General features: G+C 55.0%; 1 protein-coding gene across 1 annotated transcript in view; it reads right to left on the reverse strand.

The window, feature by feature from the left end:
* The window catches only part of THAP4 (THAP domain containing 4), a 33,257-nt gene continuing 8,868 nt past the window's right edge, over positions 2,071-26,459 (reverse strand). Inside the window, 4 exon segments of the mRNA XM_021076412.1 lie at positions 2,071-2,383; positions 11,285-11,388; positions 12,075-12,184; positions 14,293-14,452. Of these exon segments, the coding sequence (XP_020932071.1) occupies positions 2,264-2,383; positions 11,285-11,388; positions 12,075-12,184; positions 14,293-14,452 (494 nt within the window). The 3' untranslated portion in view covers positions 2,071-2,263.

The raw sequence follows: 26,459 nt of genomic DNA on the forward strand, positions 1-26,459 counted from the left end.
TCTGCTGAGATCGCGGAAGGGCCCCTGGCAAGGGCTGAGCTGAACTGTGCGCCCCAGCTCTCTGGAAGGCAGGACTTGGGAGCACTGAAACTGGTTATGTAGCTGGAAGTTTCCAAGCAAAATGAAGTGTGGAAGCGTGAGGGCTCTTGGGTACTTAGAGTGGGTGCACGAAGACTCAGACTTGTTCCCCAAAAATGAAGACCTTAAAAACTCCGGATTTTCACCCCGTCAATGCTCACAGTAATGAGAAAGCTTGTTTTAAGAGGGCACGAAAGCTGTGGCCACTCGGGTTAGTACTGAGCAGCCATGAGCTGGTTACCTGACAATGGGGAGATCAGTCAGAAGCCGCAGCTGCAGCGTCCTGGGGCAACGCTGGGGCGCGGGTTTGATTCCTGGCCTGGGACGTCCACATGCCGTAGGCACGGCCGCAATACGTGAATAAAAAATAAACAGAAGTCACGACAATGGAGAAGCGACATCAAAGCCTTTCAGAGGTCGCAGAGGTGCCCCTTCCACCCCAGGCCCGGGGTGCAAGGCTCTGTTCCCCGCATTCATGGGCCACGGCAGAGGTGGCTGCCCCTCTGGAAGGCACAGCTGCAATCTCTGCAGGAGTTAGCGTTCTGCGTCCTTAAGGTACCACCTCTGCTGAAGCCACAGGGCTCTGCTCCCATCCCCAGAACTTTTCCTTTATTTTAGGGCCGCACCTGTGGCACATGGACGTTTGGGGCTAGGAGTCAAATCGGAGCTGCAGCTGCTGGCCTTTGCCACAGCTCACGGCAGCGCTGGATCTCTGACCCACTGAGAGGCCAGGGATGGAACAGCATCCTCATGGATACTAGGTTGGGTTCCTTTCCACTGAGCCACAGCAGGAACTGCCCATCCCTGGGTTTTGAAGGATGGAGGCCCCTGGGGCCTCAGGCTCATGACCCAGGCAGACCCACACCCCGCAGGGTGGCCCAATGGGCAGGGCCCCTGGTGGGTGAGCTCGGCTTCAGGAGAGCTGTGGGCATGGACCCCAGTCCCAGAGCACTGCCATGGGGGTGGCACGCGACCCTGGGGGGCAAGACCATCACCCAGTGGGCCCAGAGGACAGGCGCTGCGCAGAGGTTTGTTCTCAGGGCTACGGCTCTGGACTCGTGCAGGACCTGTCACTCCTGGTTTCCTGCTTCTTTCTCTTGGGGGGGGAGCGTCCACCCGTTCTTCCCCCACAGCCGTATCTGGGGGGCGCAACCGCTAACCTGTCTGGTTTCACAGCTTCACAGCTGGGGACCAGGCCTCGGGACTGTCCCCGAGCCTCTGCACACCCGACTCCCCGGGGCCGGCCCAGGTCCCCCCGCTGTGCTCCCCAGTACTGGAAACCACACCGCCCCCATGCTTTTGTCCCCAGGGTAGGTGACGAGTGGTGTGTGGCTGCAGCGGCTCCTGCAGGTGCTGTCTCTGCTCCTGAGCCTGTGCTCCTGGTGGGGCTTGAGATACCGTGCTGTGTGAAGAAAAAGGCTATGTTTTCACACGCATACTGAGGCATTTGTGATAAATGGCACCGTGTCTGGAATCTGCTATAAAGGCTCCAGCAGGGAGTTCCTTAAGGATCTGACGTTGCTGTGTCACAGCTGTGGCTCAGAGTCCACCCCGGCCTAGGAACTTCCACACACAGGGGGTGTGGGAGCAGATGAGCCCACTGGCGGGGGACAGGCTGGCGGTGGTGAGCCAGGTGGGGGAGCGACTGTGCGTCCGGAAGCTTCCACCGCCGCCGACGGATGGAGGTGATGCTGCACGGCGATGACGATGCCGGCTCCTCCGAGCTCCCGCCCTGGTGCACACGTGCGCGGGTCCTTGCACCCTCAGCTCTTAGAAAGAAAGGAAAGCTCCCTGCAGTCCCTCCTGCCCTCTTTGTCTTCAGCTTGTTACAGACTCGACTCTGCAGAAGATTTATAAACATTTTAGATCTTGTCAAAACTGTGGGAGGAAAATGAGAGAGAGAAACAGTCGCCCTTTTAATTTTTAGGGAAAAGACTCTGGAGAGCAAACAGTCACCAGCAGATGAAAGAAATGTACAGTCTACACGAGTGATACTATTACAAATTCTCAGCCATAAAAATAAAGGCCTTTTATTTGGTTTTTCTATATGCCATTACAGGAACACGTGGCCACACTCCTGAACCCACGGTGACCCTGGCCACACCCACACCTGCCACGGCATCTGCTGAGGAGCTCAAGTGTCACGACGCAGGCCAGGCCCGCCCGGGACGAAGCTCTACCTGGGTCACGGGGTCACCTTCTTGTAGGTGACGTGCAGGTGCTGAGTCATGGGCTGGGTAGTGGTTGCCATGGAGACTGTCTGTTCGAGCTTGCCTTCGGAATTCAGCCTGAATTTTCGGGTAATCTGAGCAGAACAAACAAGCACAGAGCACCTTAATTTTATCCGCCAAAGATTCAGCAACCGCTGAGGTCCCGCCACAGGTCAGGCGCTCCCGCGGGGGCCACAGCACATCTGCTGGTCATCGGAGACCTGCGAGCCGGGCAGCGTCCCTGCTGTGGGTGACAGACACGGCCCGAGGCTGCGAAGGGGTGTCCTGACCGCTCGCCTGTGCCCACATGCCCCAAGGTGAGCAGGCCATTGGTCTCATCTTAGACACCCTCCGAACAGAGCTGGCTGCCACAGCTCAAAGGACAGCCCGTGTGTTCTCAAAACCTCAGGAGCAGCACTTCGGGAACCCCGAGCCTCTAGGACAGACGGTGGCAGCTGCTTCTAAGGAGGATGCAGACCTGCAGCCGCCGGGCCCCGAGGAGAAAATCCATTTGCCGGGCGGCCACTGCAGGCACCACCGCCACCCTCTGGCGCCCAGAGCTCGGGGTGGCAGGGACTCCGCGAGTTGTTCAGGCCACAGTCAACTACTCTCTCTGACCAGCCCTCTGGCAGAGAGAGAAGACAGAAAAGCTGGACCCCAAAGAGTCTGTTTAAAAAGGGCTGCAGAGCCACGGTCTCGGGGAGAAGGGCGTGGGGCCTGGCCCAGGGCGCCGCCCGCCTGAGGCCTGCGCTGCCTGCAGGTCACGCGGAGGCTGGGGGCCAGGCTGGGGAGTGGGCGCCGGGCTGCCGTCCCCTGGGACCAAGAGTTACCCAGAAACAGACTGGGAAGCCCAGTTTCAAAAGAGCTCCGTCTCCAATGAACAGGACCTGCCCCTTGGACCAGCCACCAGAAGGACAAGAACTGCTCTCTGGTGGAAGACGAGATCAAAGCCTCAAGTCACCTGCGGTTTTTCAAACGCGATACTTGGAATTCAAGAGCAAACCTGAAAACTGGAAGACAACGGAATTCTATCTTTCAAGTAATTAAAATAAATAACGGTCACCCTAGCATTCTAGTTGCAGGGAAAATACCCTTCAAAAATGAAGGCAAAATAAAGACATTTTTAGACAAAAACATCCATGGAGAATTCAGCACCAGCAGGACCCCGACTCCTTTCTGGTTTGGAGAAGATGGGCCCTGACAGAAGCACCTCTCTCGGTGCTTCCATGCAGAGGCCACAAGGGGTGACCCGTGGAGCCTGCAGAGTCTGGCACAGGCGCAGGCCGTCACTCACGCATCTGGGGCTGCAGCGCATGTGCCTTCCCCCCGCGCCCCCCGGTGAAAGCAGAGGCAGCAGGAGGACTTGGAGCCGTGCTCCATGTCTGCCTCTCAGGGGCTCCAAGCACCCCCCGTGGCAGCACTGCCCAGAAAATGGTTGGAAATGCAGAGGCCCGGGTCCTGGGAGGCCCGTGGGACATGGTCTGAGCTCTATGTCCCGTCAAACTTCAGCCGACTGTACCGGCCAGGCCAACACGAAGGCCGGGAGAGGATGGGACGGGCCCAAGCCAGTGAGGCGGGGCGGGGCAGGGGAGGCAGGAGGGGCACAGGGCCGGACAGGTGGACAGACCGGAGGTGGAAGTTCTCACGCGACGCCCACGTCTCCAAGTTACAGCATTCACTCCAGAATTTTCTTTAAAACGTCAAGGCTATTACTTTTTTTTTTTTTTTTTTTTTTTGTCTTTTTGCCTCTTCTAGGGCCGCTTCCTGCGGCATATGGAGGTTCCCAGGCTCGGGGTCTAATCCGAGCTGTAGCTGCCAGCCCACACCACAGCCACAGCCACAGCAATGCAGGATCCAAGCTGCGTCTGTGACTCACACCACAGCTCATGGCAACACCAGATCCTTAACCCACTGAGCAAGGCCAGGGATCGAACCCGCAAGCTCATGGATTCGTTAACCACTGCGCCATGACGGGAACTCCAAGGCCGTTACCTTTGAAGCCACTTTGCAGACGAGACAGAAGGGGGAGAAACAAAGTCCCACGTGTCACTAGAGATCAAAGGGACAGTGGCCGCCTGTCCTCGGAGCCCATGGTCTGCAGGGCTGCTCCTTGGAAGGGACACGCAGCAGGTAACACTGGTCTGGCCCGCACGCTGGGTGCCCTCCCCGTGAGCCCATCCTACCCAACGGCCCCCCCGAAGATGATACCCGAGGACAACCTGCCCCCGAGACCTGTGACATTAGCGAGAGCCATCGGCCCGCAGAGCAGGCAACTGGGCCTGAATAGGCAGCGGGAGTCCTGGGAGGGCCCTGGGTCCCAGCAGGGCGGGTGGGCATGGTGACGACGGCTCAGCACCACAGCTGGAGGGATCCTTTGGGCTCCGAGGCCCCTTGGATGAAATTTCTCATGCCATTCTCCTCTCCAAATGAACGCTGTTTGGACGGCTGGTTAAAAGTTGAGGCCAGTGGCCCAGATCCGGCTCAGGCTCAAGAACGGACCCAGCCAGGGTCTGCGGCCACCAGCGGCCCAAGCTCCGGGGGCCTGTTTCAGGCCTGGCTGGCCCTGCGGTACAGAGGGGGCCCAGAAGCAACCATGTGCCTCTGAAACGCCCAAGAGGAGCTTGTTCCGGCTACGGGGCCTCAGAAGCTGTGGGAGAGGAGCCTGGGGCCCCGGACATGACACATGCTCACTGCAGCCAAGCTATCCCGCTTCCCGCGCTGCAGAGGCCACGAGAAGCACTGGGGCGAGGGGGTGGGATGCGAGAATTCCTTGCGGTTTCAACGCTTTTTCTCAAAGTGGTTTTCTTCTTGTTCCCGTCTTGGCCTGTCCAGCAGGGAAAGGTGGAGAAGGAAAGGCCGGGAGAAGCACCACAGCTGGGTGACTTCCTCTGGGCCGCCCTGTGGCATTTGGAGGGCCCGGGCCAGGGACCAGATGGGCCGCAGCTGCAACCCACACCACAGCTATGGCCATGCCGGATCCTTAACCCACTGTGCCAGGCTTAGGGAGCCAGCCCATTTCCTGGTGCTGAGACACTCTGCTGATCCTGTTGTGCCACAGTGGCCACTCCAAGACGGCTCTGATTTTGTTTTAGGTCCCTAAGGAGAGAACCCAGAAACCGCCCACACAACATGCGAGGCGCCAAGGAGATGCCGAGTCAGGAACAAAGGGGTTGAGTCTGACAAACAAGCAAACGAACAGCTGTCTGGGAACCTGCGGACTCTGCAGGCCTTGGATGCCAGTCGCTGCGGTCAGGAATAGGACAGGCAGGCAAGTGCTGCAGATGCAGGCCCCTTCCTCCCGCCCCTGCCACGCTGAGATAAACTGATGGCAACAGCATCCAGACGTGAGGATCTGATAGGAGTGTATGTGGCGAAACGGCCACCACAGGGTTAGCTCGTGCTCCTGTCGCCTCGCTGCTGCCGTCTTTCCTGTGTGTGAGGAGGTCTCTTAAGGTCTGCTCTCCTCGCAAACTTCACCGATACAAGGCAGTGCTGTCACTAGAGGCCCCACGCTGGGCACGAGTCCCAGAGCCATCCCAACTCCTGGCCACGCGCAGGGGCGCCTTCTCCCTGATTCCCCGCCCGAGCCCCCGGGAACCACCTTTCTACTGTTTCTGTGAGTTTTCTTTTAATTTGAAAAAAATTTACAGGAGCTCCCATTGTGGCTCAGCGGTAACAAACCCGAATAGTACCCATGAGGACGCGCGTTGGATCCCTGGCCTCGCTCAGTGGGTTAAGGATCCGGCGTTGCCGTTGAGCGGTGGTGTAGGTCGCAGATGCGGCTCGGATCCCGCGTTGCTGTGGCTGTGGTGTAGGGTGTTAGCTGCAACTCCGATTCGACCCCTAGCCTGGGAACCTCCACATGCTGTAGGTATGACCCTAAAAAGAAAAAATAAATGAGTTTCACATATAAATGAAATCATGCACTTAATTAACATAATGGCCTCGAGGTTTCTCCGCAGTGTTGCGAATGGCAGGACGTCCCTCTTTCTGCAGCCGCATCACGTCCCTCTGGGCACCTGCGCATCTCCCTGGGCATCTTGCTAAATGCAGGCTCCTGGCTCCTGACCCGGCTGAAGGTGGACCCCCGCCCCCGCACGTCTAGTGAGGGGAACCTGGTCTACGGCTGCGGAGACAGCTGGTGGTTGTGAGCAACCCGCCTCCGACCTCCGCATGGTGACACAGTCGGGTGGTCGCGAGAGGGGAGGGAGAGGAGCAGAGGGGGTAAACCAGGGGAAGGGCGCCTGAGTGACGGCGCAGAGACAGGTGAGAAACTCACGTCACGGCTCAACAGCAACCTGGAGACGGAAGCAGACATTCAGTGAACCTGAAAACAAGTCCATTTTATAAGACACCCAAGTTGAATCATATGGGAAAAAAGATGGAGAAAAGTGAACAGAGTCCCAGGGACGTGGGGGACAACAGGAAGCAGGCCCATGTGTGCTGTACAGGAATTCCAGAGGGAAAGGAGGAAAATCAAGGCAGAAAGGTAGTCAGAGAACTAAAAGTTAAACCCCCAAGTTAAATGAAAACATCTCACAGACGTTAGCGTCCTGAGCTCCGACCACCAGCTGCTGCTTTGGATCAGACGTGCAGGCAAAGGTGAGCAGCTGTTGTCACCCAGCCCCTCCAGCTCAAGTAACTGCCAGGGGCTTTATTTACTTTTATTTACTTTTATTTTTATTTTTTTATGGCCACACTCACTGAATATGGAAGTTCCTGGGCTAGAGGTCAAATTTGAACTGCATCTGCAACCTACCCTGGGTCCTTAACCCACTGAACAAGGCCAGGAATCAAACCTGCAGCCTCATGGACGCTACATCAGGTTCTTAAGCCACTGAACCACGACGACGGGAACTCCTGCTGGGGGCTTTAAAGGGGCAACACCATTTCCCCCCTTCACCCCCCTCCCCCTTTCGGGAGTCAGATGCGAAAGGCTAGGAGCCTCCTAAGCCGCTGAACTGAGGGAAACGCAAAAGCGACTGTGCTCAGGGGAAGCTCAGAAAGGGCTGCCAAGGCCTTAGGCACCTGATGAGCAGCAAGAAAGCCAACAACGGTGAAGACAGACCCCAACCAATAATAAAACTCACCAAACCTGGGAAGTTTGAGTCTCACTTCTAGAGTCATCACACCATTAGGTCCAATGTCCAGTTTTCAGCAACAGAAACTGCCCCTCACACACCAACCAGTGAACTTTCTAGACCAAGACGTTATTTATTTTGTCTCCATATTCTATTTACCTCCTTAACCACTACTTTTTTTTTTGGGGGGGGGCCATGCCTGGGGCATGTAGAAGTTCCTGGGCCAGGGAACCAACCAGTGAAACAAAGAAGAAATCACAGGGAAATTATAAAATATTTGAGATGAATAAAAACAAAACCACAGAGCCCATCAAATTATATCATTTCCAGAGTTCCTGCTGTGGCACAGTAGGTTAAGGATCCGGTGTTGCTGCAGCTGTGGCTTGGATTCGATCCCTGGCCAGGGAACTTCCACATGCCATGAGTGTGGCAAAAAAGAAAAAAAATCATTTTCTTACAGCATGCAGCAAAAGCAGTGCTAAGTGGGAGATTTATACTTATGAATGCTTACGTTTTTTTTTTTTTTGTCTTTTTAGGGCACCAACCGCAGCACACGGAGGTTCCCAGGCTAGGGGTCTAATAGGAGCTATAGCTGCCGGCCTACACCACAACCACAGCAGTGCTGGATCCGAGCCGAGCCGTGTCTGCAACCTACACCACAGCTCATGGCAACGCCAGACCCTTAACCCACTGAGCGAGGCCAGGGATGGAACCTGTGTCCTCATGGATGCCAGTCGGGTTCATTAACCACTGAGCCACGACGGGAACTCCAACGCCTACATTTTTAAGAGGAAGAAAGATCTCAAATCAATAATCTAAGTTTGCAATTTAAGGAACTAGAAAAATAAACTAAATCTACAGCTAACAGAAGGAAGGAAACAATAAAGATTAGAGCGGAGATAAATCATTGAGAAATCAATAGTTGGTTCTTCAAAAAGATCAACAAAATTGACAAACCCTTTAGACGGACTAAAAATAGAAGACTCAAATTGCTAAACTCAAAAGTGGAAGCGGGAGCACTGCTCCTGGGATTATAAATGAGTGGTATGAACAAAGCTGACAACCTAAATGAAATGCAGAGTCCTAAAAACACAAAGCTACAAGAATGAATCATAAAAACAGAGAAAATCTAGGAGTTCCTGCTGTGGCCCAGCAGGTTCGGAATCCAAGGGCAGTGGCAGGTCGCTGTGGAAGCTCGGGTTCAACTCCCAGCCTGGTGGAGTGGATTCAAGGACCTGGCGTAGGTGCCACAGCTGTGGTATAAGTCACTGCAGCTGTGGTATAGGTCGCAGCAGCAGCTGTGGGGTAGGTCACAGTGGTGGCTCAGATTCAGTCCCTGGCCTGGAAACTTCCACATGCCATAGGTACAGCCATCAAGATTAAACAAACAAAACTACTAAAACAAATAAGTGACTTTAAGAAGGTTACATGATATAAGATCAATTTAACTGTCAATTTATTTCTATATACTATCGACAAATAATTGGAAAATAGAAAAATCATTTGTATCAGTATCTAAAACCATGAAACTGAAAAAATAAAACAGATTATGTGTACCACCCATACACAGAAACTCCAATAACTGCAGCGATCTGTCAAGATACTGGATCACAAGGCTCAGTTTGCTGAAGATGGCACTGCCTAAGTTGCTCTAGAAATTGAAGCAATCTCAACAAAATTTTTTCTAGAAATTCACAAACTGATTTTAAAACTCATATGAAAATGCATGAGATTCTTAGCTAGCCAAACAATTTTGGAAAAAGAGGAAGAAAAAAATCTGGGCAACGTATCCAATTTCGAGGACTCAGAAGAGCTACAGCAGCCACATCAGGCTTGGAGGCCAACAGAACGGACATGCCCAGAGCGAGCCCCAGGACCACGACCCACCGTCACACAGGCAGGCCCCCACGCACGCCAGTGAGTCAAGGGCAGTTCTTCCCTGCTGGACACGCACACGGGAAACACACTAGCATCCTGACCCAGACCGCACAGCGAACAAGGCATCAACTCCAAAGTCACCCTCCCCAGCATAAAGGGGACATGGATGGTTCTTGAAGAAAACGCAGGCGAAGGCCTCTGTCTGGGTCGGGCAAAAGCTAGGACACCACCAGCGCCAACTCTACGAGAAAAACCTGGTAACAGAACTTCGCCAGAAGTAAGACATTTTGCTAAGGAAGTGAAATGGCAGAAGTCTTAGGTTGAGAACTCACTCTTGACACGTTCTCCGACCAGGGGCCAGATCCAGAATACAGAACAAACCCTTCCAGCTCCGTGACAAGACAAACCACCCCTGGGGAAAAAGGGCCAAAGGATCTGAACGCTCACTTCACAAAACAAACAGCTCGCTGAAGGGGTGAGCCACCACCATCTGTCATCAGGAGGCCCCACGATGAAATGCCACCTGGCAGACGCTGGGACAGCTAGAGCTAGAGGACCAGCCTGGACAGGGTGTGGGACGGCTGGCCCCCTACGCTGCTGTGCACGGGGCAGCAAAACTACACAGCACGCGAGCCCTGGCCTTACCATGGAGTGTCCAAGTCCTGCAGGGTCAACGCTACCGAACGCACAGAACAAGACTGGAAGTCGCTACACAGACCACACGCTGTGATGTTTTACTTTTTTTTGGTCTGTTTGTCTTTTCTAGGGCCACACCCGCAGCACATGGAGGTTCCCAGGCTCGGGGTCCAATTGGAGCTGTAGCCTCCGGCCTACACCACAGCCACAAGCAACGCCAGATCCAAGCCGTGTCTGCGACCCACACCACAGCTCACGACAACGCCGGATCCTTAACCCACGGAGCAAGGCCAGGGATCGAACCCACAGCCTCATGGTTCCTAGTTGGATTCATTAACCACTGAGCCATGATGGGAACTCCTGATGGTTTACTTCTGATGAAATTCCGTTATCAGTTTTTTCTCTTACCGTTGGTGCTTTTTGTGTCTTAACATTTTTTGTGTCAAATCTGAGGGTCTCTGGTCACCACTGAGAGAAAACTATCCAGTACCTCGTGTACAGACAAACCTGAGAGAGGCTAACCGTCTCAGTGTCCAAAGGAAAGCTTTAAGAACATGAGAAATGGAAGAGGAGCCATCGTTCTAGAGCGGCACACTCCTCCCTGAGCCAGAAGCCACATTCAGAGAGCATGAAGGAGAAGACCCCAGAGGCGGCTGCTGCGACGTTTACAGCCTGTGCGGAACATGGCATCAACCAGGCTGACAAAGCCACCAAACGCGGAAATGCTGTCACACGCACAGCAGACGACAGGCTACCATCCGCAGCACACGAAAATCTCCTGTAAGTCAGCGAGGGAAGACAGCCTGCAGACGAAGACGCAGTGGCCTCGGACACCAAGTTTACCGAACAGGAGATGCTGAGGACCCGGGAGCACGGGGGACGCCCCCACCCTGTTCAAAAGTTAAATGTACTTATTTATTTATTTTTTGTCCTTTTGCCTCTTCTAGGGCCGCTCCCGCGGCATTGGGCGGTTCCCAGGCTAGGGGTCCCATCGGAGCTGTAGTCGCCGGCCCACGCCACAGCCACAGCCACGCCAGATCCGAGCCGCATCTACGACCTACACCACAGCTCGCGGCAACGCCGGATCCTCAACCCACTGAGCAAGGCCAGGGACCGAACCCGCAACCTCATGGTTCCTAGTCAGAGTCGTTACCCACTGCGCCACGACGGGAACTCCCATAAGTTCAATTTAAAACACAAATGAGATACCATCTTTGACTTATCAGACTGAAAAGACCAGCCTGAACCCCCAGTGCTGGTAAAGGAGGAGAGGACCAGGCCTCCGCGTGCAATGAGGGTGGGAACGCGGCCGTCTGAACCCGCGGCCGCCAGTGCCTGCGAGGAAGGACCCAGGTCGGGCCGGGGGGAAGGGTGGACTCAGCCTGCCTCCAGGCGACTCACCTGCTCCACGTGGGGCTCCCTGGCGAAGGACATTCTGGCGACGGAGTGGGACGCAATGCACAGCTCCTGCCCGTTGACCTCGCCCTCCTCCACCTCCACGATGCCTGCAAGGGGCGCTGTCAGCACACCCTCTGGGGCTCCCGGCCTCCCCGGAGAGGACAGCTCTAACCTTTGCAGCCAGCGAAGCACCGTAGCCCCTTGCCTGCAGTCAGCCCCCAGGAGTCAGGAGGGAAGACACACCTCCTCCTATGGCCGGGCAGATGACACCCCTACCCCGGTAATCTGACGGGAGGGACACAGGGCCTGGCAGGTGGACGCCCCCTGCTGCCCAACCCACGGATTTCCAACCCCCCCCCCCCCCCCACCCCGGCGAGCTGGGCTCTTCTGGGAAGTGAGCTCTCCCGGAGCCAGGGAGCAGGGTCGGGGGGCCCCTCGGAGGTCTGGGCATAGTTTCTGATTCCTGAACCTGGTTAACTATTTCAGGATCGACTCCCCCCTGGGGGCAGAGTGGACTTGCCGGCAGAACTTTCCGCTGGACAGCGGCTGGCTGGTCTCTCCCAGGGCCCCACCCACACAGGAAACCCCGAGGCAGTCAGCCTGCTCTGGCAGGGTGGCTCCCCCAGCCCGCCTGCCTGACGGCTCCTGGGAGAGGCGCCCATGGGACCACAGCTGAGGGGAGGGAGGCCACTAAGAAAGCGGGAGGCAGAGCCTGCCTCGCCTGTGGCCACGCCCTGGCTGGCTCACAGACGTGCAGGTGGAGGGCAGGCCAGGCGGCCGGGCCAGGGCGTACCTGTGTTCTGGGCGCTGACAAAGGCCACCTTGTTGGTGTCAGGCTCCAGGCGGATGAAGCCACACTCCCTGTGCAGGGGCTTGTGCGTGTCTGGGTGGAAGGCGTTGAACCTGGACGGGCAAGCAGACAGATGAGTCCCAGGCACCTGGTGCCAGGCTCTGCGGATGCCCTCTTCTCACCTGGCAAGTGTCCCAGCTGCTCAAACAGGGACACACAGGGGCCACTTCCCACCTCCCACCAGAAGCCCCTCCGCCCACCCACCCTCCCCGTCCCCACTTCCTTCTGATCCTGGACCCGAGGCCTTGTTCTCTGCAACCCCGACAGGGACCAGGACACAGTAAAATCCCACCCAAACCCCAGGGCTTCCCTCTTTTTTTCTTTTTTTGGCCTCCCAGAGGCACACAGAGTGCTGGGACCAGGGATTGGCTCTGAACCACAGTTTCAGCCTTCACCACAGCTGCGGCATCGCCAGATCCTTGAACCCACGGTGCCAGGCCAGGCATCAAATCTGCATCCTGGCGCCACAAAGACACCCCTGATCCCGTTGAGCCCCAGCAGGAGCCCCAGGCCAGCCCTCTTCTGAGCTAGGATCTTGCCTAGGGGTCTGATCAATTCACATGGAGAGACGCTGGGCAAGCCAGCAGGCCAAAGGCAGTGTCTAGTCACCCGGCCATCCCTGCAAATGCCTGGTGGTGAACATGGAGCTGTGTCCCAACCTGGGAGCACTGGCTCACCACCTAGGGCCACCCTCCCATGTCACCAGCACTGCGAGCTGAGGCAGGAGCTACAGCAGGAGCTAAGGCTGAACTGCTGGGAGTCTGGAGGAACAGGTGTCCTCTCTACCGGGACCTGTCCCCCACGTAATTATATCTACCAAAATGTATATTTTCTTTTTTTTTTTTTCTGCTTTTTATGGCTGCACTGCGACATATGGAGGTTCATAGGCTAGGAGTCAAATAAGAGCTATAGCTGCCAGCCTACCACAGCCATAGCAATGCAGGATTCGAACTGCATCTGCGACCTACACCACAGCTCATGGCAACTCGGATCCTTAACCCACTGAGGGAGGCCAGGGATCAAACCCATGTCCTCATGGATCCTAGGTGGATTAGTTACCTGCTGAGCAGGACAGGAACTCCCCAAAAGGTGTATTTTTTATCCTATTTCACTTTTCTTTAATGTCAAGTCAAAAACCCGAGTGACAAGAGTTAAAATGAAATTAATGCTAGTCACACATTTCTCTAATGGGGTATAACCCACACTTTAAAGACTACTTTATATTGTGGCTTGCTTATTTTTTTATTTATTCCCCCCCCCCCGCCCCGCTCCGCGGGCCACACCTGTGGCATATGGAAGGTCCCAGGCTAGGGGGCGAATCAGAGCTGCAACTGCTATCCTACAACAACACTGGACCCAAACCATGTCTGTTACCTACACCACAGCTCATGCTGGATCCTTAACCCACTGAGTGATGCCAGGGATCAAGCCCACATCCTCATGGATCCTAGCTGAGTTCTTAACCTGCTGAGCCACAATGGGAACTCCCTATTGTGGGTTATTCTGCATTATCCAGAATTTTCCCTTTTGGTTCACATGCAGGATACGACTTTCCTCTCGTCCATTCAGTCAACAAAAACACAAAACGGCATGAGGTAACAGACCCTCAGCGACCTGCCGAGCCCCAGCAGTGGCCCCTCCGTCTAAAAGCCTCAGGGAGTGGGACAGGGAGACACATCGAGGACCCTGCCTTCTGTACGGCAGGGATGGAACCACCGGCCTCAGCGGGGTCTCGGGGGTGGGGTGGGCAGGAGCCTAGAGGAAAGCCTGGCCTCCTATCCACAGTAGACCTGGGGAGACTGGCTCCCGCGCGGGAACACAGCGTGAGATGACGGTTTAATCGAGCACACGCACTTTTTTGGCTGTACCCGCACGTGGAGGTTCCCGGGCCAGGGATCAGAGCCTTGGCACCAGCTGCCCGAGCCGCTGCAGACATAGTGCTGGACCCTGAACCCGACCACGCGGGGGGCTCCACGCGCACTGACTTTTCTGTTTGGATCAACAAGCCTGATGCTCCGCGGTCAGCTCCAAGTTTCCAAAAGCATGAGGAAGGACCACTTTCACCCACAGCCTGTCTCAGGAGCCTCCTGGAAGAGCCCCCCCGCCCCCGCGTCGACCTGACTCTCGCTTGTCCTGCGGGGCAGGGGGCGGGCATTCTTACGAGAAGCTCAGCACGGGCTGGCCGGTGTGTGAGATGCACGCCTCCTCCAGGTACCGGAAGGGCTGCAGCGTTGGAAAAGTCCCGGCTCCCGGCGGGTCCGACAGCCAGGTGCCCAGCATCCAGGACAGCGGCTCCAGCACGGGGCTCATCTCGGGGGGCTCTGAGGACAGAGAGAAGAGGGTCAGCGCCCGGTGTCCCCTGCTCAGCCTCCAGTACCGGCAGAGCTCCGTGAGGACACGCACTCTTTCGAGCGGCTGTCACCTAATCCTGGGGACCATCAACCCACCCCCAGCCACCTGTCAAAAGGAGAGAAAAAGGCCAAGCAATTAGCAACATCACCTTGCCAGACCCAGCTTGGGAACCCTCCCCGGAAAAGAGAACGAGCGGGCCTGGGGGACAGGGAGGCTGGCAGGGCCCCCCCAGGCCCGCCTGAGACGGAGAGGAAAGCAGGGCAGAGGGTTTCAGGGCAGGTAAAGCGCCAAGGGCACCCTCTGCAGACAGGGGAGATCCCACCGTGAACTCAGCTTCCCAGGGGAAGCCTGGGTCTTAGCCCACAGCACCAGGAAACTCCTTCAGCCTGGAAGGCACAAAGGCACCCACTGTCACTGAAGTGAGACAGACAGCAAGGCCTCGAAGGGAGAGGTGTCGGGGGAGCGCCCCAGCGACGGGACCTGGGACTGCAGGCCAGGGGCACCCAGGAGGCAAGCCCGTGCCCACGGCTGAGCGTCAGGGTGGAGCCTGGCTGTGGACCACATGCTGCTGGGTGACTCTTCAGAAACCAGCTCACGGGAACCTCACGTGTGCAGTGGACTTGTCTGGCGGGGCGGGGTGGGGGGTGCATTGGAACAGGAGGTCTGATTCCCCGATGCAGCCAAGATGCCCCTCCCAGCAGGGCCACTTCCCATGCCTTGTCACCCTCAAACCCAAGTGTGCCCATGTGAGCAGAGCCAACGACACGAAAGGGAAAGCATGAGAGGGAGGCAGGCGGCGGCCGACTCGTGCAGGAAGCCAAACCGTGATGGGTGGGTTCTAGCAACAGACGCCCAAGTGCCGGGGCAAAGAGACCCGCTTCCCAGTCCATACAGCAATGGGACAGTTCCAGAAGCAGCCTGTCCTGAAATCCCTGAGCCCGCGCGCAGGGAGGAACGCCGTCTGGGAGGACGACACCCCGAGGAGAGGGGCTCAAAGGCCCTGGAGGGAGGACAGGGACCAGAGGGCGGAGACGCGGCTCCTCCAGCGCTGGGCCCGGCCCCACCTGGGGCCCGAGGGGGCATGAACTGGGTCGGAGTGGAGTGTGTGTGCAAACCCACTCCCTTCCTGACCCGACGCTCTCTTCCAACTGCCCGTGGAAAGTGTGGACGCGAGGCCGGCAGCCTTGGAGCTCCGACGCGGGAGGCGGTTGTAATTAGACTGCAAAAGAAACTGAAATCAGGACTTGAGTTACTCTCTTGCGCAACAGAACAAAAGCCTCCGAATCTCAAGTCCCGGCTCCAGCAGAGGCTGCTGCTGCTCCTGAGCTGCGCGGGTTACACAGAGTCCCAGCCATCACTGAGCCGGGGCCAGAGGCACACGGGCCGGGAGGGAGGCCGGCGCTCAGGGACATCAGGGGAGAAGCAGGAAGCGGGGTGGGCACAGGGAGCGCTTCCTCGGAGGGGCAGGGATGCCCTGGAGGGGGGTGCGGAGACCACGGCGGCCACGAGAGCCTCGTGGGCCCTGGAAGGGCCGAGGCCTTGGTTGCAGGAAACAGCTGCTGGTGGTGGCAGGGCCTGGGCCCCACGCAGTGACGGAGGCGGAGAGGGCAGGAAGCAACACGGCGGCAGGCCCACCCGAGAGAGACGAAAACTCGGCCACACGAGGGCTGAATGTGATGCCCACAGCCGACACCCCAAAGGCCTCCAGCAATGAGGGGACCTCAGAAGGAGCAGACGGAGCGGAGCTCGGCCGAGAGAGAAGCTCTGACACAGCGACGTGGATGGCACTGAAAACGGGTGCAGCGAGAGGGAGGCGGCCACTAAAGGCCATGCACTGTGCCATCCACCTGCAGGGAATGCCAGAGGGGCAAGTGCACGGGCAGAGAGCAGGGCAGGGCCCCTGCCACGCCGGGCGTCACCTCACTAGTGCACAGGGAAAGAACACAGGCGCCGAGGGCCCTTCTGGACGTACAGGCTGCCCGCCTGCCCACTGCGGCCACGAGCGGCCTCACGTGCCCGGGAAATGGGGCTGCTCTGCTGACAGGTGCCACTAGGGTGACACGCTGGATTTCAGAAACTATCTCAGCAGTTTCTAGGTATTGCTGGTTACGTGTTCAAATGATGACGCTCCACACGATACTGTTAAATGACCGAAGTTAATGTCACCTTCGACGCGCTGCTGTTGAAGACAAAAGGAGGTATGAGGTCCCATGACGCTCCTGCTGGACAGCCCTGGAAAGCAGTTTTCAAGGCTCAGGGCTGTCCCTGTGACTCCTCGCCGAGGATGTGATGGGGAAGAAGGACACCGAGGGTGGCAGGAAGGACTGAACGCCTTCCAGAGAAGCAGGTGCGAGCTCTGCGCACACGAACCGCATGAGGGGCGGGGGTCAGGGCGCAGGGCAGCCCGTCGGTCCCCGATAGAGGGCCCGTGTCCCCGAGGCTGACCAAGACCATGCAGGGCAAGACACACAGCAGGCACACTATCGAACAGTCAGTCAGAACTCACCCCAGACACACGCGACAGCACGTATTCAGAGAAAGAGCTTTTCACCTGGATCACAAAGCAAGACCCCCAACCCTTGATGTGAAGAAGAGATGCACGGAAAATAGCCTGGAAAAGGCATTTCGTACGTGGGGCAAAGGCAGGCGGTAAGAAAGCAGGCTTCACATCCTCACTTCAAGAAAAACAAAGTTTAGGCCAAAACGCACTCAACTAGACAAAGAATAGATCTTTAGAAAGATAAGGGTGCAGGAATTCACAACGGAGACTCACAACTACAAACACACACACCAAACAACGGCAGCAACACTAACACAGCACTGAAGACACACAAGTTGATGGAAAAAATCAAAGGAAAGCTCGAGACACGTCCATGTCCAAGTGAGTAACGCTCACATCACGAAACGGAACACCTGCGCGACACACCTGCGCGACACATGGCAAACTCTGCAGCTGAAACGAGAGGATATTCCTGAAAGACTCATGAAAACCAGCCTTGCAGATGGTCAGACAGAACCTTTAAGCTCCCAAACGTGAGGAGCTCCCAGCACACCTCTGATCACAATGCAAGGGGACCAAGAATTCGAAGTGTCAGAGGTCCCCTAAAAACACCACGAAAGAGACACTGCACATGAGTGCACAGTCCATGATTCCACCTGCACCAGCGTCTAGAAGCAGCCCGCGTCCGCCCGCCCGGCCGCCAGGGCATCAGAGGTGTAAACGCCGGCTCAGTGAAAACGTGAAGAGGCAGAACTTCCATAAAACAAGCAAGCATCAAGAGAAATGAGAGACACGGCCTTTCCCCAGATCCGCTGACACTCAGAGCAGCACAGGGCCTGGTCAGCGCGTCACCTCACCTCCTGGCCTCAGGGCTGTGGGGACGGGCCCTCCTCTGGTGCAGATGTGGTATCCTGAGAAAAGCCAGAACGCTCACCTGGAGGGTGGAATATCCACTTCCTACAGGCGTTCAAATTAAAACAATAGGCACAGGTGTAGGCCCCCATCCCTGGCTGTCCTGTCCACCAGCTGCCACAGCCTTGGCCTGGAGTCACAGGGCATGTGGAGGGCCAGCGCTCTCCTGGCACCGTGAGCCCAGCTCCCAGGTCAGGAGGGCGAGGCTGGTGGCACACTGAACCCCTGTACTCTCAACCAGTGACTTCTAGAACTCAAGAGAAATCTTTAATTTTTTAAAATTTTTTTTTTTTTTTTTTTTTTGGTCTTTTTAGGGCCGCACCTGGGGCATATGGAGGTTCCTAGGCTAGGGGCCGAATTAGAGCTACAGCAGCTGGCCTATGCCACAGCCACAGCCACAGCGGATCCTGAACCCACTGAGCGAAGCCAGGGGTTGAACCCACAACCTCATGGTTCCTCATCAGATTCGTTTCCGCTGCGCCATGACAGGAACTCCTCAAGAGAAATCTTAGCTGCCCCCCATCCCGGGGGTTTCTAAGCGAGTAGTTTCTGTGCTGAGATGCACAGGGAGCCGCCCTGGACGTAGAACCCCTGAGGATGAACCCCTGAGGGCCACACCTGAGGCTCTGCACGCTGCTGGCCACAGGGGACCTGCCTGCGCACAGACCATGGGGCACGAAGCCAGCAAAGTGCAGGTGGAAAGTGACGGCACCCTGGCTGCACAGATTTGCGAGCAGGGACAGTGGATCCAGCAGAAGAACCAGGCTTCCAGAGCCTGCGAAGTCTGCCTGGCCAATTCTCCCCCAGTCCCTCCAGGGCAGCTGGGACTGCTGGAAGCCCTGCACCCCGAAGGTGGTGGACATGGAGCAAAGACGGATTACAGATGGTCCTGGGGGTTCCCTCGCACCCTCGCTCACCAGGAGGCCAGGGAGGATGTGTCTGTATCTGTAAGCGACTACAATCAGATGCAGACTATGTCAGGGGACAGAGAAGGACAGGATGAGCTGGGAGGAGCGGGGGGAAGGGGCTCCACGGAGGGTCCCAGCAGCTCTTGAACAGGAAGCTCAGGGCACAGGGGGTGACTGATGACAAATGCAGAGCCCAGCCGGTCCTGGTGGTTGGGGCTGGTGGGCCTGAGCCAGGCCTGGGCCATGCCTGTTACACCTCACGGGGCTAATCAACACAGGGCTTGGACCGGTCTGAGCGAAGGGGAGCAGGGGTTCAGGCAGGGGAGCCAGGGTGCACAAACCATAGCTGGTGAGGTGCAAGGAAGGGCTGACCAGTCCTGGGCATGGGGACCAGGGAGGTGGCCCAGGGGACTGCAGGAGGATTCAGAAGCCAAAACCGTGGGAGTTCCCATCGTGGCTCAGTGGTAACGAACCTGACTAGGATCCATGAGGATGTGGATTTGACCCCTGGCCTCGCTCAGTGGGTCGGGGATCCAGCGTTGCCGTGAGCTGTGGTGTAGGCTGCAGATGCAGCTTGGAGGTGGCGTGGCTGTGGTATAGGCCGGCGGCTGCAGCTCCAATTCAGCCCTAGCCTGGGGATTTCCATGTGCTACAGGTACGGCCCTAAAAAAAGAGGCCAAAACTGGAACATGCGGAGGGAGGCTTAAGATGCGCCGTAGATCAGCGAGGTGGGTGAGGACAGAAGGCAGGGCAGCAGGATGGGACAGGCGTCCCTGGGGGACCAGGGCCTCGAGGGTGACAGTGTGGACCACACGGCCAAGGTGGACACTGCTGGCAGGACAGGTTGGAACATCAAAGAGAGGTGGACTCAGCCGGTCACAGGCCCTTGAACCGAGGGTGGAGGGCGTTTTGCGAAGGGCAGGCGGGCAGCGGCGAGGCGCTGAGGCCCAGTTCCCCGCCTCTAAGAGACCCAACCCCGCGCGGGCTTGTGCGGGGGCTCTGCAGGGGCCGGACCCACCTGAGGCCACACGGAGGCCTTTGGAAACAGAACCCCCAGCTGTGGGGACACCGTGTGTTTACTTGGCGGGATCTTAAAAAGACGGGGAAATTCTGACGATGCTTCCTTTAAAAGCCAGAAGATTCTGACAGAAATGCAGCACTTGCTCAGGAAGGAGGAGCGGCTGTTCAACAAACACCAGGAGACTCTCGTGTCCCCGAGCGCCTGGTCTGACGCCGCAAGCCATCTGAGACGGCTGGTTCCGCTCTGAGAAACACGTTGAATTCCGTCCTCCTGGCGCTGTCACTGCTCAGGACGCTGCCAAGGGCTTCAGTATGAACAAGAGCAGCGGAAAACAGTCGGGGTGGGCAGGTGCGGCCAGGCTGCCCCGCCTGGCAGAGCCCAGGGCCTGCAGACGCTGGCTGGTGGCCCCCTTGCTGCACCCATCTTGGAACTGCTGTCAGCTCCTTGGCCATTGTCCCCCTCGTCTGGCTGAAGTGAGGCTGGGGAAGGACCACGATACTCCAAAACTCCTAACACCAAGCTACACGAGCCCATTCCTATGCCACAGCCATCAAACCACATCCTTAAGACTGGGGTGTTTTACCCTATGCAAATCATGCCTCATTACGAAAACAAAAATAAAACACACAGAAAGTATAATAAATAAGAGATCTGACCTACTTGCCACTTTCAACCTCTTCAAGTAAATTAGACATGCTTTTTTTTCTTTCTTTTAAATGCATTTTTATTTATTTTTTTGGCTGCACCTATGGCATGTGGAAGTTCCTGGGTCAGGGGTCGAACCCAGGCCACTGCTGTAACCAGATCCGCAGCAGTGACAAAGCCAGATTCTTAACCAGCTGAGACAAGAGGGAACTTTTTCCCCTTCTGATTTCATTTTTCCTTTATGAAGATCTCAACCAAAATGCAAAAGCAAAAATTTAAATCTTCTCCAAGAAATTTAAATTTTCATTTTCTGGTTCAAGACAGTGAGTGCAGGCTTATCCATCCCTAAGCTTTCTAAACTATGGACACCGTCAAGATTCTTCAAGGTTGTTTTCTGCCAAAACACGGGAAATGTTTGCACCTGGCTGTTAACAGCTTGGCAGGAAGTGAACGCCAAACCTGCAGAATACATTCTGGGAACTGTAGTTCAAGGCCAGGAGAGGCTTCCCAGGAAGATGTGGGAGACACAGCAGGCAGGAGGTGAGGGCGTCTTAGAGCTGGGAGGGACGTGGAGGTCAAGTCAGGCCCGAGTGTCTGCAGCAGAGCAAGGAATGGGGTCTGCACCCGCTGCCACTCCTGCCAGCGACCCAAGAGAACCCACTTGCTCAACAGGGGCAGAGCACGGGGCTCGGCATAGCAAAGGCCTTTCTGGAACAGTCACTCTGGAAACTCCCGCCTCGGTCCCTTTGAGGCCTGCTGGCCAACACACCAGGACCCCACGGCGGGAAACAAGCAGACACGTCCACTGGGACCTGGGGCCAGCTCCCTCCCGGGCCACCCACCCACAAATTGCTTTCCGCTGGGGACACAAAGTGTCCTCACCAGGCTCTGAGAATGACACCACCCGCACAGCACAGCGGGGTGGAGCACTCGGTCCCCTGCCTAGTGCTGGCACTGGGAGTCTGGCTGGCCCCGACTGACACCAGAGGAAGCTCTTCTCTATTTTATTTTACTTTAGCTTTATAGAGCCGTGCGCGTGACATATGGAGGTTCCCAGGCTAGGGGTCCAATCGGAGCTACAGCTGCCAGCCTACACCACAGCCGCAGCCACAGCAATGCCAGGTCGGAGCCCTGTCTGTGACCTACACCACAGCTCACGGCAATGCCAGATCCTCAACCCACTGAGCGAGGCCAGGGATCAAACCCGCAACCTCATGGTTCCTAGTTGGATTCGTTTCCACTGCACCACAATAGGAACTCCAGGGAAGCTATTCTTTTAAAATGACAGCAAAGCCCTCACTTTATCACCCATGAAATGGAAAGGCACCCACGCATATCCTGGGAAAAAAGAGATGACAAAAAATAGAGCATATTTTCTATAAAATACAAAAAGACATAAAAAGAGGCCAGTTACTATTTGCAGATAAATATTATCATTGGTTATCTAGTTAATCTAAAAGTCTCAACTGAAAAAGTTAATAAGTGAATTTATAAAATACAGCACAAATAAACCTACGTACAGAACAGAAGCAGGCTCAGAGAGAACACGCCTGCGGTTGCCAAGGGGGAAGGGGGCTTGGGGTCAGTAGACGCCAACTATGACCTTTAGGATGGAGAAGCAACGAGGTCCTGCCACACAGCACAGGGAACGGTACCCAATCTCCTGGACCAGACCACGATGGGCGAGAATATCAACAAACAAACAAAAAAGCTCACTGAAAAAAAAGTGTATTTATGAAGGTGGGAGTTACTAAAACTAGTAGCTTTCCTGCACCTCGGCAACAACCACGTTAATCCTCACGGGGGGCTTCCACTCAGCCCTGATGCCCAGAGCTCAGAGGACTCAAGTCCTTCTTCACAGCAAGAAAAACACTGGAAGAAGTGCCAACAGACTCCTCAGACCCCCAGGGAGGTGAGGCAAAGAGGTCTCCCGGGGAGAGGCTGACATCACAGGTCTGCTCACCTGGAGCAGAAACTGCTGGCGAGGCTGCTGTGGGAAGCCTGCTGGGACAGGAGGCTGGGGCTGAGCAGGCGAAGCCTGGGTGTGGGTCTCTGGGGGGCTGCAGTCTCTGGGGCCCCACACTTTCATGGGTTTCACCTCCAAGAACCCTACCACGTTCTCACCATGCAAAGCCAAGGAACAAAATCACCTCCAGCCCCTGGGAAGGGAGAGGAAGGAAAACTCCACAGAAATAAGCCCAGGGCTTTCTCCAAAACAAAGGCCTGTCCTCCGCAGCTTCATCTCACCTGGGGGAGGGCCTTTCTCCAGTCCAGCCCGCCAGCCTTCCCTCACCCAAGGGAGGGGAAAGAAAGGGGGGAAACCCTCTGGAGGGCGCAGCCCAGGAACACAGGCTACTGAAAGACTGAAATTTAATTCTGATTATAAAAAGCTTCCCTCCCCCAGAGCACTCCTCAGGGCTCCCACATAACAGGAGGGTTAGAGGGGCAAATGGCCCAAGGCACAGACTCCATGAAAGGAGTCTTTTGAGAAACCCAAAGACAACAGGGCAGACCAAAAAAATAAGGACATCGGAGGAATCTGAAGCCCTGGCATGTACCACTGCAGCTAGAGACTGGATGCAGCCCAACCACTTGTCAGGTGCACTGACACTTGGAGCAAAGGCCCACCTGCCTCAGCTTCTACGATGACACATGCCTGCCTTTCCAAAGAAGTTACAAGGCTGAAAGGCAAGAAAAAGTGTCTGAAGAGACACAACCTCAGATACAGTGGAAATTCTGGAATGACCAGACTTGGGTTGGAAACAGCCATGATTACAATGCCAAGGACTCTGATGGGAAAAGTGCAAGAAGAGACCCTGAGAGCGATGTGGGAAGAGAGGAAGTGTGGGCGAAGAACGCGACACTGACGGCCAGCGCTGCTGGGAGAAGCAGGGAATCTGGAGATAGAGGAACAGAGACGCTCCCGACGGAAACGCAAAGAGAAGAAGAACAAGGGAAAACCCCCATAACAGCAGGGAATCGCACCATAGAAGTGATACATACGCACAGTGAGAACAGAAGAAGGGAGGGGAGGGAAAGAAAAATATGTGAAGTAAGAATAGCTGAGAACATCTCACAATTACAGACACCAAACCACAGATCCAGGAAGCTCAAAGAACATCAAGCACAATAAACACCAAAACATCCACATCCAGGCACAGCCCACTCGACTGCAGAGAACCAGAGACCAAGAGAGTCTTGAAAGAAGCCAGAGGGAAAACCCTCATCTGCAGGAGACCCTCTCAGAAGACATGCAAGCAGGAAACCAGAGTTCTACACCCCAAGAAATCACCCTTCAAAATAAAGGGGAAGGTACTGTGTCAGTGAGGCCGAGAAGCCCGCCAGCCTCATGCTCTACAGGGCCTGCAGCCCCCAACCCTCTGTCTCCATGGGCAAACTCATCAGCATCCCGCACTCAGAGGACTCACCAGTCTCCATGTACACACACACACACACACACACACACACACACACACACACACACACACACACACACCCCTACAGGCTTTATTTCTTAGAGAACCCCGACTAACACTACATCACGCATTCTTCTCAAGCTCCAGCTCACAAGAAACATTCACCAAGACAGACCACATTCTGGGCCATAACACACACGTTAGCGAATTTAACAGAGCAGAAATCACATAAACTATGCTCTCAGACCACAGTGGAATTAAGCTAGAAATCAGTAACAGCAAGAGAGCTGAAACATCCCCAAATACTTGGAGATTAAACAAGACACTTCTAAGTAAAAAGTGGGTCAAGAAGAAAGCCTCAGGAGAGATAAAAAAAAAAAAACTACTTAAATCAAATGGAAATGAAAATACAACTTATCACATTTTGTGGGAATCAGTAAAAGCCTTGTTTAGAGGGAAATGCACAGCACTGAATGCACGTAAACTGGAAAAGAAAAAATATCTGCAATTAGTCATCTAGGAGTTCTCATCGTGACTCAGCCATTAGCGAACCCGACTAGCATCCATGAGGACGTGGGTTTGATCCCTGGCCTCGATCAGTGGGTTAAGGATCTGGCATTGCTGTGAGCTGTGGTGTAGGTCACAGACAAGGCTCAGATCCAGTGTTGCTGTGGCTGTGCTGTAAGCTGGAGGCTACAGCTCCGAATGGACCCCTAGCCTGGGAACCTCCATATGCCACGAGGGCAGTCCTAAAAAAAAAAAAAAAAAAAAAAAATCATCTAGGTTTCCACCTTAAGGAAATAGAGGAAGAAGAGCATCAAGTTGGGAGTAAGCAGAAGAAAAGAAAAACTAAAATTAGAGCAGAAACTAGTGAAATTAAAACCAACAAAATCAAAGGTTCCCTCTCCCCCCAAAAAAGATCAATAGAACTGACAAATCTTTAGCTTAGCTAACTAAGAAAAAAAAAGGACCAAAAACACACATTACCAATGGCATGAATAAGAGGTTCATCACAGAGTTCCCACTGTAGCGCAGTGGAAACAAACCCGACTAGCATCCATGAGGACGCAGGTTCAATCCCTGGCCTCACTCGTGGGTTAAGGATCTCGCGTTGCCCTGAGCTGTAGGGTATGTTGCAGACCCGGCTCCGATCCTGCATTGCTGTGGCTGTGTAGGCCGGCAGCTGAGGTAGCTCCGATTCGACCCCTAGCCTGGGAGCCTCCGTATGCCTTGAGTGTGGCCCCAAAAAGCAAAACAAAAAAACAAAATCGAAAGAGGAGCACCACTACTAATCCCATGGGCATTAAAAGGCTAATAAAGGAATACCATGAAACGCTCTACGCCTACAAATTTGCTGCTTTAGGTGAAATAGACCACCGCCTTAAAAGACACAGACTACCAAACCTTAAGGAGAAATGGATAGCCTCAGCAGACCTGCATCAACTTGAGAAATGGAATTAACAGTCAATAACCTACCAAAACAGAAAACACCAGGCTTAGGTGGGTTTCTAGAACATCAGTGAACTCTACCAAACATTTAAGGAATAAATCCCCCTTTCTTTACAATCTTTTCTGAAAGGTAGAAGTAGAAGGAAGACATCCTAACTCCATCTACAAAGCCAGCATTATCCCAACACACACCAAGACCAGAGACACTGCGAGAAAGGCAACGCACAGATCAATCTCTCCCATGACCACAGATGCAAAACTCCTTAGCAGGAGCAAACGGCATCTAACACCGTAAAAACAGTATATCACAACCAGGTGGGTTCACTCCAGACCGCAGGGCCAGTTCAGCTTCCTATACACTGCCACATCAACAGGCCAAAGAAAACCCCTGGGACCATATTAACAAATGCAGAAAAAGTGACAAAAATCCTATACCTATTCATGATAAAAAAAACCTCTCCACAGGGAGTTCCTCTTGTGGCTCAGTGGGTTACAGACCCGGCTATGCGGTCCGATCCCTGGCCTCGCTCAGTGGGTTAAGGATCCGGCATTGCCGTGAGCTGTAGATCCTGCGTGGCTGTGGTGTAGGCCGGCAGCTGCAGCTCTGATTCGACCCCTCGCCCGGGAACCTCCATATGCTTTGGGTGTGGCCCTAAGAAAACAAAACAAACGAATAAAAAACCCCAGTGCTAGTGCCAGCCCCATGGTGGGCAACTGCCAGCTTCCTTACTATGATCAGGAACAGGGCAAGGATGCCCCTTGCCACTCGCATCTTGCAATGAACTCAAGTCCCAGGTGGTGCTACAAGAAAAGGAAATAAAAGGTACACAGAGTGGGACCAAAAAATAAAACGGTCTCTGTTCTGTTCTCAGAGAAGAGGGCCATCTATAGGAAAAACCTACAGAAGCCACAGAAACTCTAGGAGTTGGTAAGTCCTCCCAGCAAGGCTGCAGGGTCCCAGGTGGACGTACACGGAGGCTGTGTTCCTGAGGCCAGCACTAAACTTAAAAATGTAGCAACGTTTATACTTACATCAAAAAAGAAAGAACTGTTTAGATATAAATCTAACAATATGTAAAGATTTATGAGGCAAACAGAAGAAAGGGTGGGGGAAAAAAACTGTAA

Source organism: Sus scrofa, chromosome 15 (assembly GCF_000003025.6).
Source record: "Sus scrofa isolate TJ Tabasco breed Duroc chromosome 15, Sscrofa11.1, whole genome shotgun sequence".
NCBI lineage: Eukaryota > Metazoa > Chordata > Mammalia > Artiodactyla > Suidae > Sus > Sus scrofa.